This window comes from Paramormyrops kingsleyae, chromosome 1 (genome assembly GCF_048594095.1).
Source record: "Paramormyrops kingsleyae isolate MSU_618 chromosome 1, PKINGS_0.4, whole genome shotgun sequence".
Classification (NCBI taxonomy): Eukaryota; Metazoa; Chordata; class Actinopteri; order Osteoglossiformes; family Mormyridae; genus Paramormyrops; species Paramormyrops kingsleyae.
Genome location: NC_132797.1, coordinates 41,068,741 through 41,081,682, shown reverse-complemented (window position 1 = coordinate 41,081,682; position 12,942 = coordinate 41,068,741). Strand labels below are relative to the sequence as shown.

Genomic DNA, 12,942 nt, shown 5'->3' with positions numbered 1-12,942 from the left:
TACGGCCCACAGGACCCCCAAGGAATATGATCGTATGCCTTTTCCGAATTCACAAACCAGATGTAGACTGCTTGGACAAACTCCCATGACCCCTCCAGTATCCTTCTGAGGATGAAGAGCTGCTCCAGCGTTCTGCGAGTTAATGTAAAAATTAATGCTGAAATGAAACAAAGAGATGTCATAAAATGCAAAGGTGCAATAATTTGGGTTGGAAGCAGAAATATTTTAAGAGAGATTGGAGAAAAATCAGGGTTTATTAAATTACTATGAATTTTCAGAGTTTACAGTTATATACACACAGTTATACATGAAGAAGCTTGTGAATTTAAATCCATATTAAGCTATGTTTATTGGTGATTCATCATACTTCAAATCTCATTTAATCATTACACATCCTTGAGATTCACACTGGAGCTCATACTGTTATAGAATATTACTGTGAATATTAGGGCTGAGTGACATTATGAGGGAGTTTCCCTAAAATAAAACAGGCAGGAAGGAGGCGAACACAGAGGAATGCATGCTAAGAGTGCTGTCACACCCTGCGCATCAAAAGTGGACAGGGAGGCTCCAGAAGGAGTCAACGCCTGGCTTTTTACAGCTTCGGCAAAGTGCTTTGTGCCTTAGAGCAGTGTTTCCCAACCCAGGCCTTGGGGACCTCCAGGCAGTTCACATTTTTTTGTACCGGGGGCTGGAAGGAAGCAAAAACATGAACTGTCTGGGGATCCCTGAGGACCGGGTTGGGAAACCCTGTCTTAGAGGATGCCTGACAAGCATTGAGACAGGTCTAACCCTCCTTTCACATAACACAAAAAACAAACACTCATCAAATGGGGGGTGAGGGGCATGAATTCTATACACTACAAATGTCATTCTGTGGCCAGAGGGATAAAACAGAAATGTGTCACTACTCTCAAAACATGAGCATATTGTCAGGTGCATTTTCTCTATCTTGCATAGGTTTTACAATATAAAAATTATAGAAATTCTACTATTCCCATCTCTTCATTTTCTCAGGGAAACTATGCGATGCTTAGTTACCCATTTCAAATAAGATTTGGATCACAATCTATTGATCAAAAATAGTGCAAGATAAAAATATCAAATACTCCCATCTCAAAATAACAAAATAAACAAAACATTTCAAATATGGGGGGAAATGCCATGGAGAAGGGAACCCCCAATGGTGAATGAAGTCAGTCAGTTGCCCTTATATGAAGTATAACAATATTACTATATGGGATTATTTTCGACCCGGGTCTAAGGGTAAGCCTACACTAAACAAGACTCCTGTGTGTTAGCTTGGCTTTCATTTGCTGTTATTTTCATCCAATTGACACAGCGTGGAGCATTTAAGGGCAACAGGGCGTATGCATACACTACAGGGTGTAACAGAGGCATACAAAAGGCACAGAAACAAATATGATCGAAAAAGATAAATAAGAAAATGGACAGAAAATAAAACAAAAAGGAGGTAATGGGTTAACAGTGAAATCGAAAACTGAGATTAAAACACCATATTAATTTCTCCCCATTTACAGGATAAATTCAGTTAAATATTCAAACCCCCATACAACAGAAAAACTATACCCGGCGCTACAGAAGCCAGCCTGTCACTGCTACGGTTTGAATGTGGAGTCACATGACCAGCAGAAACTTCTGCCTCCCGTCACGTCACTCCTCAGAGTGAGTCTCATTAATGCTGCGGTAACAGCAGAGGCTTCAGGTCGCACATCACTGCAGCTTACCCCTGCCAAACGAGGGCTAAATGCGTCAAAGGTGCGGCTGTAGATTTAATTTCATGGTGGAAGTGTTTAAACAAAATTTAAAAAAACAACAAAACAAAACAAAAAACAGTTTGATTTTTCTTTACTTTTTTTTCTGAGGTGAATGTACCCAGAACCACGAGGCTTTGTTTAGCAGCACCGCAACCCAAATGTCGTCTGTCGTGGAGGACCTGTCCACGAGGCCCAAGACCACACCGGGCCATCGCCACCGAAGGGAAGCCCGGCTTCTCCTGCCTGGAGGACACTCTCATCATCTTGGGGGTGGGGTCAGGGGGGGGGCTTACTTGTTCACCGACAGCAGCAGGTTAACCTGTACGAGAAATCCCATACATTTTGTTACGTTGGATGCACTCATCAATTACTCACCCTTCTGATATCAATCATCCAAGCAGCTTTCTTGGAAAACAAACATTTCTGAATGACTGAGTGAGACGGGGCTCTCTGGCCAGAATACACAGGGAATTACTTGTTCCATCGAGGGACAGGCTATGATCTGGAGGTCCTCCCCGCTGTATTCCTCCTGAAGCAGGCCATGGAGTTTCTGGAACACCTGCTGGATGTTATTCTGAAAAAGATGAGATGGTGTCACGGTCAGTTCGGAGTTATTAGGAGCCCACGACGGCCCAGGAGCTTGAGCCGTTTCAGCGGCGGCCCGGCCTACAGGCGCAAAGGCATCACGTGGGAGCCAGCGGCGGCCCGGCCTACAGGCGCAAAGGCATCACGCGGGAGCCAGCATGAAAGCCAGAGCGGAGGTGGTACCTAATTCCTCCCAGACCTGCACCTACCCCTACCGCACACCTGCCACCCATGAAGAGATCCACACATCAGCTCCCCAAGCAGATGGCGCACTGTTAACACCCACCCTGACTGGCTTGAAGAGGATGAACTCCGTGTCCTTATTGGCCAGGTACAAGGACATGCTGTGGAGCGTTGCGGGCAGCTTGGTCTTCATCACCCGGTAGGTGGCCATCACAACGTCGTTGATCTTAGCTACGCGGGGATAAACAGCCAGCTGTTAATGTGCTGTTTGTTTTTTAGTGTGCTCACCAGTCCAGAGCAATAAGGACAAATGCAATGTTAATTATGAGCTAACATTAACCTTTCAGATGGAAAATGAGTCTGAAAGGAGTGTTCAACGCAGGGTAGACTGGGCAGATAGGCCTCTTACCTGGCTGTGCCCAGGGCTGCATAGACAGGTTATACGTTGGCCCCCCTTGAATTGCCATGGTTTTGAGGGCGGAAACCTGTATTACCAACACAAGAGGAAGAACTAATGATTCAAGGGCTTCAAATGTCACCCCTCATGACCAGTTTAACAGCAGTTGATCTCTCTTCAGCTTTGGAGTTATACCTTGGCCAGAAAATCCTCCAGGCCGGCCACGAAGAGCTGGGTCTGCTGCTGGATGAACTGCTCACAGCTGGACTTCAGGTGCCGGTCTACCTCCTTCTTGGAGTCGATGTAGTGCTCCTTGATCTCTGGTGTTCCCTGAGGCACAAGCAGAGAGGCAGCCTTAATGTCCTCAAAGCCAACACAACGTAGAGCCACAAGAGAAGAGGCAAGGTGTCGCCGAAAAGATGAGTATACCGACATGAGCACTGCCACTGAGAAATAAAATCTATGATGTGGGGGCTTTTCCAGTAATTACTAGTATGTCATCCTACAGTTATCAAGTTATCATGAGTGGAAGGTTACCTCTAACAGGAATTCAAGGATAGCATTATTACTGTTGAGTCTGAAGAAACTGGGGACCTTCTTGGGATTCAGGATTTTGAATGCAGCATCTAAAATTGTCAAAGACATTACTCAATAAATTGCATTTTAATGACAAGAGCTCCATCTGGTGTTCACTTATAGAACTTTCTGTGAATAAAATGTGTAAATGGATAATTGTTTATGGCAAATACCAGGAATGTTGTAGCAAAATAGCAAATCAGTCAATTTATTGCCTCTCACCCCTGGTTTTCTTCAGGTCCAGGGAAATTTCTTTGATGGCAAAGTCAGTGTGGAAAGGAGCGATCTGCTCCCGCAGGATGAGCAGGTGTTTGATGAGGAAGAGCTGCCCATCGATCTGCATCTGCGGGAGGGGGAAGGGTTGTCATGTGACACATTATGCCTATCTGATCGAGTCAAGCCGCCCGCTTTTAAAAGGCGACACGTCTAGTATACAGGGAACCCAAAGCCAAAACTGGGCAGTAGAAAGATTCTCTCAGGAACCTGAAGAAATCAAACTGGAGGGCCAAAATTAAGACTCCTGGGGTCTAAGGGATCCCAAAATGCCCTACTTCAAGAATTCATCCTTATAAGGAGACAGCAGAACCCCACAAATTTCAATGAGGGGAATAAAAGGCTTCATCATGATTCACTGGTTACATTAGCTAAGACCTGCAAACCTCTACAAGTGAATCACGGTGTGCTTGGACTGACCTTGTTCTTCATGATGATGTCTGCGGCCTTCAGCAGAGATTGTATGCAAGCGGACAGCGCCTCCTGTGATAAGCCCTGGAAGACTGCTCTCTGGAGGGACAGACACGGGCAGATCACTACAGAGACCCGGCAGTGGAGACCCGGCAATGGAGACTGGAAGCAGTGCCTAGTTGTTCCTCTCCTGAACAGGAATCATCCTTCCATACTGGTTCACTACACAGCCATAACAGAATCAGACCGCCTTTAAATGCATGTGTCATCTGGTTCATTTCAGGATTTCTGGGAGCCAGGGCAAGACTCACGTCGATGCAGCGGTACAGCTTGGAGAGACAGACCAGGGTGCGCCTCACTGTTGGGTACCACATGCCATGCAGGTCGGCTGGCGAGATGGAGCCCTGCAGCCGCGAGGCCCCTGTGCTCCCTGGGAGGGAGAGGGGCAGAGGCATTATGGATCTGGTTTAGACTCGATTCCCACTCCAAGCTCTGGACCTAAATGTTTGCCTCCAGTGTCCTGTTCTACCCCAGCTGGCAACCAGGACCCTTAAGACCCTGTGCTGGATTTTCTGGGTGTACGGCTGGTATGAGGGAACTTCTAAAAGAACCTACATAACATGTCATTACTCCACAGGATTGACTTTTGGGATCGGCGTGAGGCTCCATACGGATATGGCATGGGCTCCTGTCAGTGGGCCAAGGGTTTAACACCCACCAGGACTGGCGGCTTTCCTCGCTTCCAGATCTTCCAGCTGCACATCTGAAAAGGACTGATCTGAGGCGGTGAGCTTCATCTGCTCCTCCTTCAGGCTCTGGGCGATTTTCTAAAAGACCCAAAATGTCTCTGTTGGGAGCTAAGTGGACGGGACGGGACAGGGACGGGACAGGGACGGGACAGGAGGCATACCTCCATCATCTCCAGCTTGTCAGGGTAGGCTAGATCCCCTGGCGCGGGGTTGTAGCCAGTGATGTCGGTCTGGATGTAGATGTGCGTCCTGTAGACCAGTCGCTCCTGCACGTCCTCCAGCATCTGCTTCACCACCGCCTCAAAGGCCCCCAGCTGCACAACTACATCAGGATGGGGGCACCATTATGAAAATACGGGAGCAACATGAACAGCTGAGAAAAACCCCTCATCGCGTCTGGAGGCTCTACCATGCAAAGTGACGAGAACGACAGATAGTGGCAGCTTTTTAAAACTCATGCGAAGTGATGCAATATAAATTCGCCAGCAGGTGATTTTAATCCTTGGCGGGAGAGAGAGTCAGAATTCAGCATAAAACCAATATCATCCATAAAAAATTACATGCATGACTATAGCACCAGATAATTCAGTGTTATTTATAAAAGATAATCCGGATCACAGGACGAACGTCAACATTAATTGGCAAGAGGAAGTACACCATGGTTCAAGTGCAGTGAACTGAAAATGCCCCCAGGAGTAAAGTAAACACTCTGAATAGCTTTAGCAAACACTGAGTGTTGTACATCAGTTACAGGGTAAACAATTCAGCTGCAAGCAGAAGACCTGTCACGTTAGAGACCATAGCACCAGGTCACTTATAAGCCAGATCATAGCCAGCAACTGGGTAAAACCATTACTATTACCATTATTTTGGACATGATCCTCCAGCATCTCATTCTTGAGGATTCCACACAGCTCCGAGAGGGTCTCCAGATGGATGACGTGGATGATGAGAGGCCGAAGCACATCGTATAGGGACAGGCAGAGCCTTTCCAGGAGCTCACTGAGAAAAGGGTCATAGCATTGTAAGAGACTGATAACATACACAAATAACACAATGAACATGCTTCAGCATGTCCACCGGCAGCACAGTGAGCCGAGCAAAGATTAATAAAAGGGCAAATCATGCTAAAAAGCTGCACATGCAAGCCTTTGTTTAATTATTTAAAGATTTTTTTTTTTTATTTACTTATTTTGATTTGGGATTTTTTTTAAAACAGTATTTTATTCAATTTCAGTTGCGCTGTTAAGAAGAACACATTTTGCACAGTTTAGAAAGATAAAGGAATATTTTTGAATAAATTTGTCTGCAGCTCATTCTGCAAAAAAAATTGTGAGAAGATCATATCGTGAACTCAGAATCGTGAATCGCATCGAATCGTGAGTTGAGTGTATCGTTACATCCCTAGTTATCACTACAGGGCAGATGGGAATCTCAGGAATCCTAGCTGTACTCACTCCAGCTTTGGTGTGGGTTTGGAGAAGAACTCGCTGTAGAGCTGATGTTCGTCCTGACACACATGGAGCATAAAGGCACAACCGCTGCGGACCTGCGCCAAAAACACGGGTGATGCAAACATGCGTGTTCATCAGCATCGCCCACTGCCCCAGTGCTTTTCAGTGCTTTTCAGTGCTTGAAAAGTACTGGGCTTCATCGTGACCTTTGATGACATCATACCCAAAAGGCAACAGTTCTGACGGCAAGAGCAAGGTCCTCTCACCAATGCACAGTGGTCCTTGTTGTTCTGGCTGGTGAGGTCTGTGATGGTGGAACTGATGCTTGGGGCCAGGAGGACCTGCCTCTGGTCCAGGTAGCTCTGGTGAATCTCCCCCAGCAGCTGCTGATACCTGTAGAGGGCAGGGCGGAGGTCTCTGATTAAGCAGGTAAGGCGGGGAAACATGCGAGGTGGGCGCTGGGTGAGGGTAAGTCACATATGGTGTGTGATTATGGAATCTCAAATATAAAACCAAAAAAATCCTAGTGTGTATTCAAAATTACCGTAGGATAACTTTTGCAACAAATCTATCATTTAAAAACCTGTCCAGGAGGAGTCCTAAATGAGGAGTTAGCATCAGGGTTCAAAAATCACAGGTACTCACTCAGGTATCTTCTCAGACCGCTGCTCTATTTGCTCTATCAGCGTCTGTGAGACACACACACGGCAGCTTATTTTGAAAGCAGGAGACATACATGTACAAAGAAACCCTTCACTGTAAGAAAATAATCAAAACATACATGGTGAAGTTAAACAACCTGTGCTGGTCACGATTATCGTTAAAACAAAAACCAAAATAAAACAATAAATATAGTCCATAAAAAAATAAAACGACTAAATAAAACCAAACACAAGCTATGAGTAGCCTATTGCCTCCAAAAATAACTGAAATTGAACAAAAGTGAAATACTTTCCTTTATCGTTTTTTAATATTATTTAGCTAAAGTAATGATTTGTTAATCTTTAATGACCGTTAATAATACCTGGAACATGTTTCGCGTATTTTGAGGAAATTAGTAAATGCTGTACACTGTGTATTCATGTAGGACACACAAAGACCAGACACCCAAAATAATGCTACCATGTTTAGTCTATCCCTAGAAATAAAATTACTTAAACTGAAATTAAAACTTATAAAAACAAAACAGAAATACACATTGCATAAAAACTAATAAAGCCACACTAAAAACGAAAACTAATCCGGATTTCAAATGAAAATAATTTAAAAATCAAAACTTGTATCAATACTGATGCTGGCCGGATGGATCGTTTCACGTACTTTCACTTTGGGGGCGGCAGCCCGGAATTTCACATAGTAGAGAGTGAAGGCGTTATCCACACTGGCTGCACCCAGAGGGTCCTGGGAGAAGAACAGAGACAGAGGTGCCTTGGGAAATTAGTTCACTGGCCCAACACAGCAAGCCCGCGTGACGTCAGCCGAAGCTGCACAGCACAGACCCGCTTCATCAGCTGGCTGGTGAGATTCTGCAGCGTATTCACGGTGTGGCTCTTCATGAAGAACATGGCCTTGGAGAGACACTGTTTAAACTTCACCATGTAGGCTGGATAGTCTTTGAAGTTTGGCTGAGGTAGGGAAGGAAAGTAAAAGTGGCCGTTTACTAAACAAAAAGGCTAAGATTGAATCATTTCAGACAGAGAACACTATTTGTGTTATCAGCACAGTGGTAATGAATTTACTGGAATGTTAAGTCATTTAATGCATTTAATCACCTTGATGTAGACTACAGCTACATCAATACCGCTGTAAATCGCAACATGGTGTACTGGCTACTTACATGTGAGGAAACATATTCTATACAGTCATCCAATTTGGAGAGCATTGGAATAAAACCCTCGCTGTTTACAGATAAAGTGGAGGAGTTCAGTCTCTGAAAAACCAGAAGATTATATGATTAATAACGCCGATATTATCATTGCTATCGGTCTTATTATTCTTGTTACACTGGTTAAGTGGTAGGACTTGTTATTTTAATCATTATAATGTGCCGCCTCGGGTTTTAAATCAACACAAGGCCAACTACCGTGTTGATGTTCTCCAGCTCATTGAAGTAGGACAGCTTCTGCTGTATGCTCTCTGCCAGGTCCACCAACTCAGACTGTAAGAAGAACGCCACCAAGAACAGTTAATTGGGGGTGGGGGTGGGGGGGGGGGGGTAATGCTCCAGCTAAGGTAGCATTACCATGAGGCAAGAGTCAGGGGAAAATGGAAGGGATTGTCAGCACACACACACTCCCAACATCCATGCGGCAAATTTATCTTAAACTAGCACAACTAGCACTAACAGCATGATATCAGGGTCAGTTCCCCTTGACTTTGTGTTGGTGACAGAATTTGGCCTTCAGGAAACAATTAACTGGGGAACCCTGCTCTACAGCCAGAAGGTCAGAGGGCACATGGGTATGCAGGGAACTCGGCAGTCACCTGCTCCAACAGCAGCCGCTCGCAGGCTTCGTGAAGTGTGCCCGTCTTGGTGGACACGAACAGGTACTGCTTCTGAAGGGAGTCCAGGTGCTGCAGCGCCGCATCCACATCGGCCAAGATGGCATCGCACTGCTCCTGGTACCCACTCAGGTCATCCCTCGTTGTTCTGCCGGGGGAGAGCCATGAGCTTACACCGCTCCTGGACCATCAAGGGCACTGCCTGTCTATGACCAGCTGAACAGAGATCATGACGGACACCTACTGAACAGCACCACGAAAAGGTGTACTTCAGGTAATAAAGATTCTTTTCCTGAAAAAGTCACCTTGTACCCACTCACCTACAGTTACACCCAAGTGCTTTGAGTTGTCTATATATGAGAATGTGTTAAACATCACATATGCAGGTGTAAAATGTCACATTACATATGCATTACATTACAAGACTTCTAATTGCCCTCTCCACAGACAAACTCAACTGATGGCTATTCATATTTTACCAAAGTGAAACCAATCAAAACGCACAGCTTCTCAGCCAATCATAAAGCAAAACATCACTGAAAAACAGTCATGTTAGGGTGTCCCAACTGGACAGCTTATATGCAGGTCAGGTCAGGTCAGGTGGTGCAGCCCATTGCCACACCCACCACACAACAAAACACCTTGGGATCCCGGCTGGCGACCCCCAAGGCAGACTGGCGGTCCAGTCCCACCATCTAGAAATGGCCATCTATCTGCTGTAGCCAGGTGTTACACGGTCATCCCCTTGACCTGGTCCAGCCGCTCGGGTCCTCAGCAAGAAGGATCCTGCGAGCCGAATCACCTTTGGGGAATCGTGCCATATGGCCATAGTGCCATAACTGACGCTCCCTCACAATGCAGGTAATGTGCCTGATTCGGGACTCCGTTACAAATTGCTTGTTTGACACAAAGTCAAACTAGCAGTACCCAAGAATTCTGCTTATATGCGTTAGCATTAAAATACAAGTGCTGCCATTACTGGGCTATAACAGGGTAAAATAACATTTCTGTCACCCCTCCCATCCCCATACCTGTACTTTTCTCCTTCGTCCCGATCCATCTGTGACTGCAGCCTTGAAAACCAGGAAAAAAACTGCCGGAAGACAGACAAAAGGGAGGAATCAGCCTTTCTGAATATGCTTTTTAATAAAACAGGGAACAGTGTCACACCAAGATTGGCCTCCCATGCATAAGCGAAGAGCACTGACCTGCTGAGCCGTCTCTATCCTATCACTTTCCATGTTGAGTGACTGAAAGCCCTTCAGTAGAATGTCCTCGGTAGACGCCGGCACTGTGGTCGTGAATGGGGAGTGCAGAGCGCGGGACGTTAGGCTACACAAGTCCTCAATGGGCAGCTACATATGACAGGCACAAGACTGACCAATCAGTTATCACATGGAAATGGACACATGGAGGCATGTACACAGTCATCCACAATCATATTCAGCTAACACTTAGTATATGGGCAGACATAAGATAACTGCAAAATCAGTTTTTAACCAGCAAAGCAGCAGAACCAGATATTACAGTTTTATTTTAACTTTACTGCTCCACATAAAAAGCAATCAGGTTATTTCATAAAATGAGTCACATACAAAACTTTGAGAGCTTAGAGAACAAGCTGGGGAAGCAATAAGCACGCATAGTAGTGGAATAATTGATTTAATGAAATATCTACAGGCTTCAGTAAAAAAAAAAACAAAAAACAAAACTTATTTACACTGTTATAATAACCTAGTGAGAAGCTCTGAAAAGGACAGTGTTCAGGTGGCCAAAAATATTATCGACTATGAATGGTTTATTGGTGGGTCGTTCAATTATCTGGAAATTTGCACTTGTTAAGAAGTTTTAATGGCATATCTGAGACGTGAACGTGGAGCACTTCTGTTATTACGAATATAAACCAGACAGAAACCAAAATCTAAATGACAAAGGATAATGTTGACATATGCGTTTTAGTATTTTAATTCTATGGGTCAATAGACATAATTTTGTAAACAGGCTTTTAAAAATTTAAAAGCCACTAACTATATTGCTAATACCCTGGCTATAACAGAGGGCTGTAGAAACATACTAAGCAGTTTTTACCACATGATATCTTGCTTTAAACGGATATAACAAAATAAAATTATATGATCAGCAAATGAGTATCGCTGAGATTAAACTCTAATATACCCAGAGCAACGACTTAAAACTCAGCTACGTGATCGCATGTGAACTAGCTGTCCATTGCAGCTTAATATTGAAGAAGCGGCCGTTCACCTCCGAGGGAATTGGAAGCGTTTCGGCAGCTGCGCGGATCTCCATGATTGCGTCTGTCTGCTTCTCCGTCAGCGGAGCCATGGGATCTGTTCGACGATCCCAAAGAGACAGCTTTTCCCTGGTTTCTTTATCAGTCAAATCAGAAGGCGACTGATCCACCGCCGCCATCATTAATGTCAATACTGCCCCAGTCGCGGAGGGCGGAACCTTCATTCCAGGTGGGCGAATCCACGTCCTTCGATACTCACTTCCGGTATGAGGGTGACGAGGGTTCCGGCCGGTTTGTAACCGGAAATTGCATTGGTGTTTTGGCTTGTTTTTACAACATTACTTAGGCATTTGGATGGACTTGGGGTTTCTGCGTTTGTCTGAAACCTTTTTGGTGGGTATTTGTTTTTTTTTTGTTATCGGCTGTTTGGTTTGCAGTGGTAAAACAAGCTGCTTTAAGCATGGGATATTATTCCTCACTGTGATTGGACTGCTCAGATCGAAGGGGGCGGAAACATTGCGTCAAGTTCCCTTTTCACGCAAAATCTACCGAATACTACGTGCCCCACCCTCAGATGGCAAAATTTACCCCGCCTCCCATCGTACCGACCGGCCAAACCACCTTTCCCCCGGTAAAGCACAGTCTACTTTTTGGTGTTTAATGTTGGCAGCTTGTACAGTCCCAAAACTGCAGCATAACAAATCCCCCATTAACAGAATGGGGGCATCCAAAATTGCACATTTGTTTGATAAGTAGTAGGCAAAAGTGTAGTATGTGAAGTGAGCAGTACATCCGAATCCTTAGTAGGAATTAGACGGTACCTGGATGGCATACTGCATTCTGCGAAGTGTGCAAGTGGTTGTTTTTACGCTTCCCCATAATGCCACTGGAGATGCAACCGTCGTTTGCTCAGAAATTTGTGTCGAGATAGCGGAGTAGGTGGCATCTCTGTACAAATTCAAGTAGAAAACAATACCCAGTCAGATTAGTTGACTTGATTGTGTATTTTTTCTTTATAGGTTCTAACAGTTTTTAATTATGTCATTGGTAAACGCCTTGGTTAGGTAATATGCAAGATGGCGACCACAATACAGAGTGCACTACACAGTAAGGATCTTGACAAAAAATTTTAGTGAAGCAAACACTAGACACTAAGCATGTGATGATATAATAAAGCAGACCAGATAATATATTAGTCATTATAGTAAATATTAAAATATTCATGACAATGTAGTCCTAAATATTTCCAATGCTTACTAATTAGCTTTAAATGTAGCCCTATTTAGCCTATTTCCCGACCCTTCATTTCTGTGACCATTAACCTGGTAAGCTGATGTTTAGAAAGTAATGACAAAAAAATTGTTTTTTGGTGCACCCTTTTCTGAAATATAGTCATTATAGAAATACAAGGAAATTTAATTGAGTCTATCATCCGTATATTTTCTGTACCTGCTTGTCCTATTCTTTGTCACAGAGGTCCACAGTGTATTCCGGAAGCTATGAGCAAAAGACAGGGAATAACCTAGGATAGAGCGCACACACACCATTCACACACACGTTCCCACCTACTGACAGTTTGGCAACTCCAATTCACCGTAGCATGTTTTTGGACTGTGGGGAGAAATCCAGTTTCATATCACGTAAAATATCTTTTTAATGCCAATGTATAATCACAGTGACCATTTCCATGAAAAAAAACAGCTGTAAACAGCACCCCTCCCCCAGTAAGCTAATAGACTTTAAATTATTTCTCATCACATTCTGTTTAATAGTTGGTTGGATA

The 12,942-nt window shown here is 44.4% G+C and overlaps 1 protein-coding gene across 2 annotated transcripts; it reads right to left on the bottom strand.

The window, feature by feature from the left end:
- Positions 1-235: 235 nt before the first annotated feature.
- On the bottom strand, positions 236-11,408 carry cog3 (component of oligomeric golgi complex 3). Of its 2 annotated transcripts, none has more exons than XM_023834744.2 (23): positions 11,171-11,408; positions 10,117-10,263; positions 9,940-10,001; positions 8,891-9,056; positions 8,490-8,564; positions 8,244-8,336; positions 7,906-8,031; positions 7,727-7,807; positions 7,052-7,095; positions 6,673-6,799; positions 6,410-6,501; positions 5,815-5,954; positions 5,114-5,274; positions 4,922-5,030; positions 4,515-4,633; positions 4,213-4,302; positions 3,742-3,862; positions 3,481-3,569; positions 3,139-3,273; positions 2,956-3,031; positions 2,650-2,777; positions 2,254-2,352; positions 236-2,097 (listed from the first exon to the last, which is right to left on the bottom strand). In XM_023834744.2, the coding sequence occupies exons 1-23, from the start codon at positions 11,381-11,383 to the stop codon at positions 2,068-2,070; spliced, it is 2,523 nt and encodes an 840-aa protein (XP_023690512.2). In that variant the 5' UTR covers positions 11,384-11,408; the 3' UTR covers positions 236-2,067. The 2 variants fall into 2 exon arrangements, with proteins under 2 accessions (XP_023690512.2, XP_023690513.1); XM_023834745.2 differs by having other exon boundaries at positions 10,117-10,199; positions 11,171-11,310.
- Between the last annotated feature and the right edge of the window lie 1,534 nt (positions 11,409-12,942).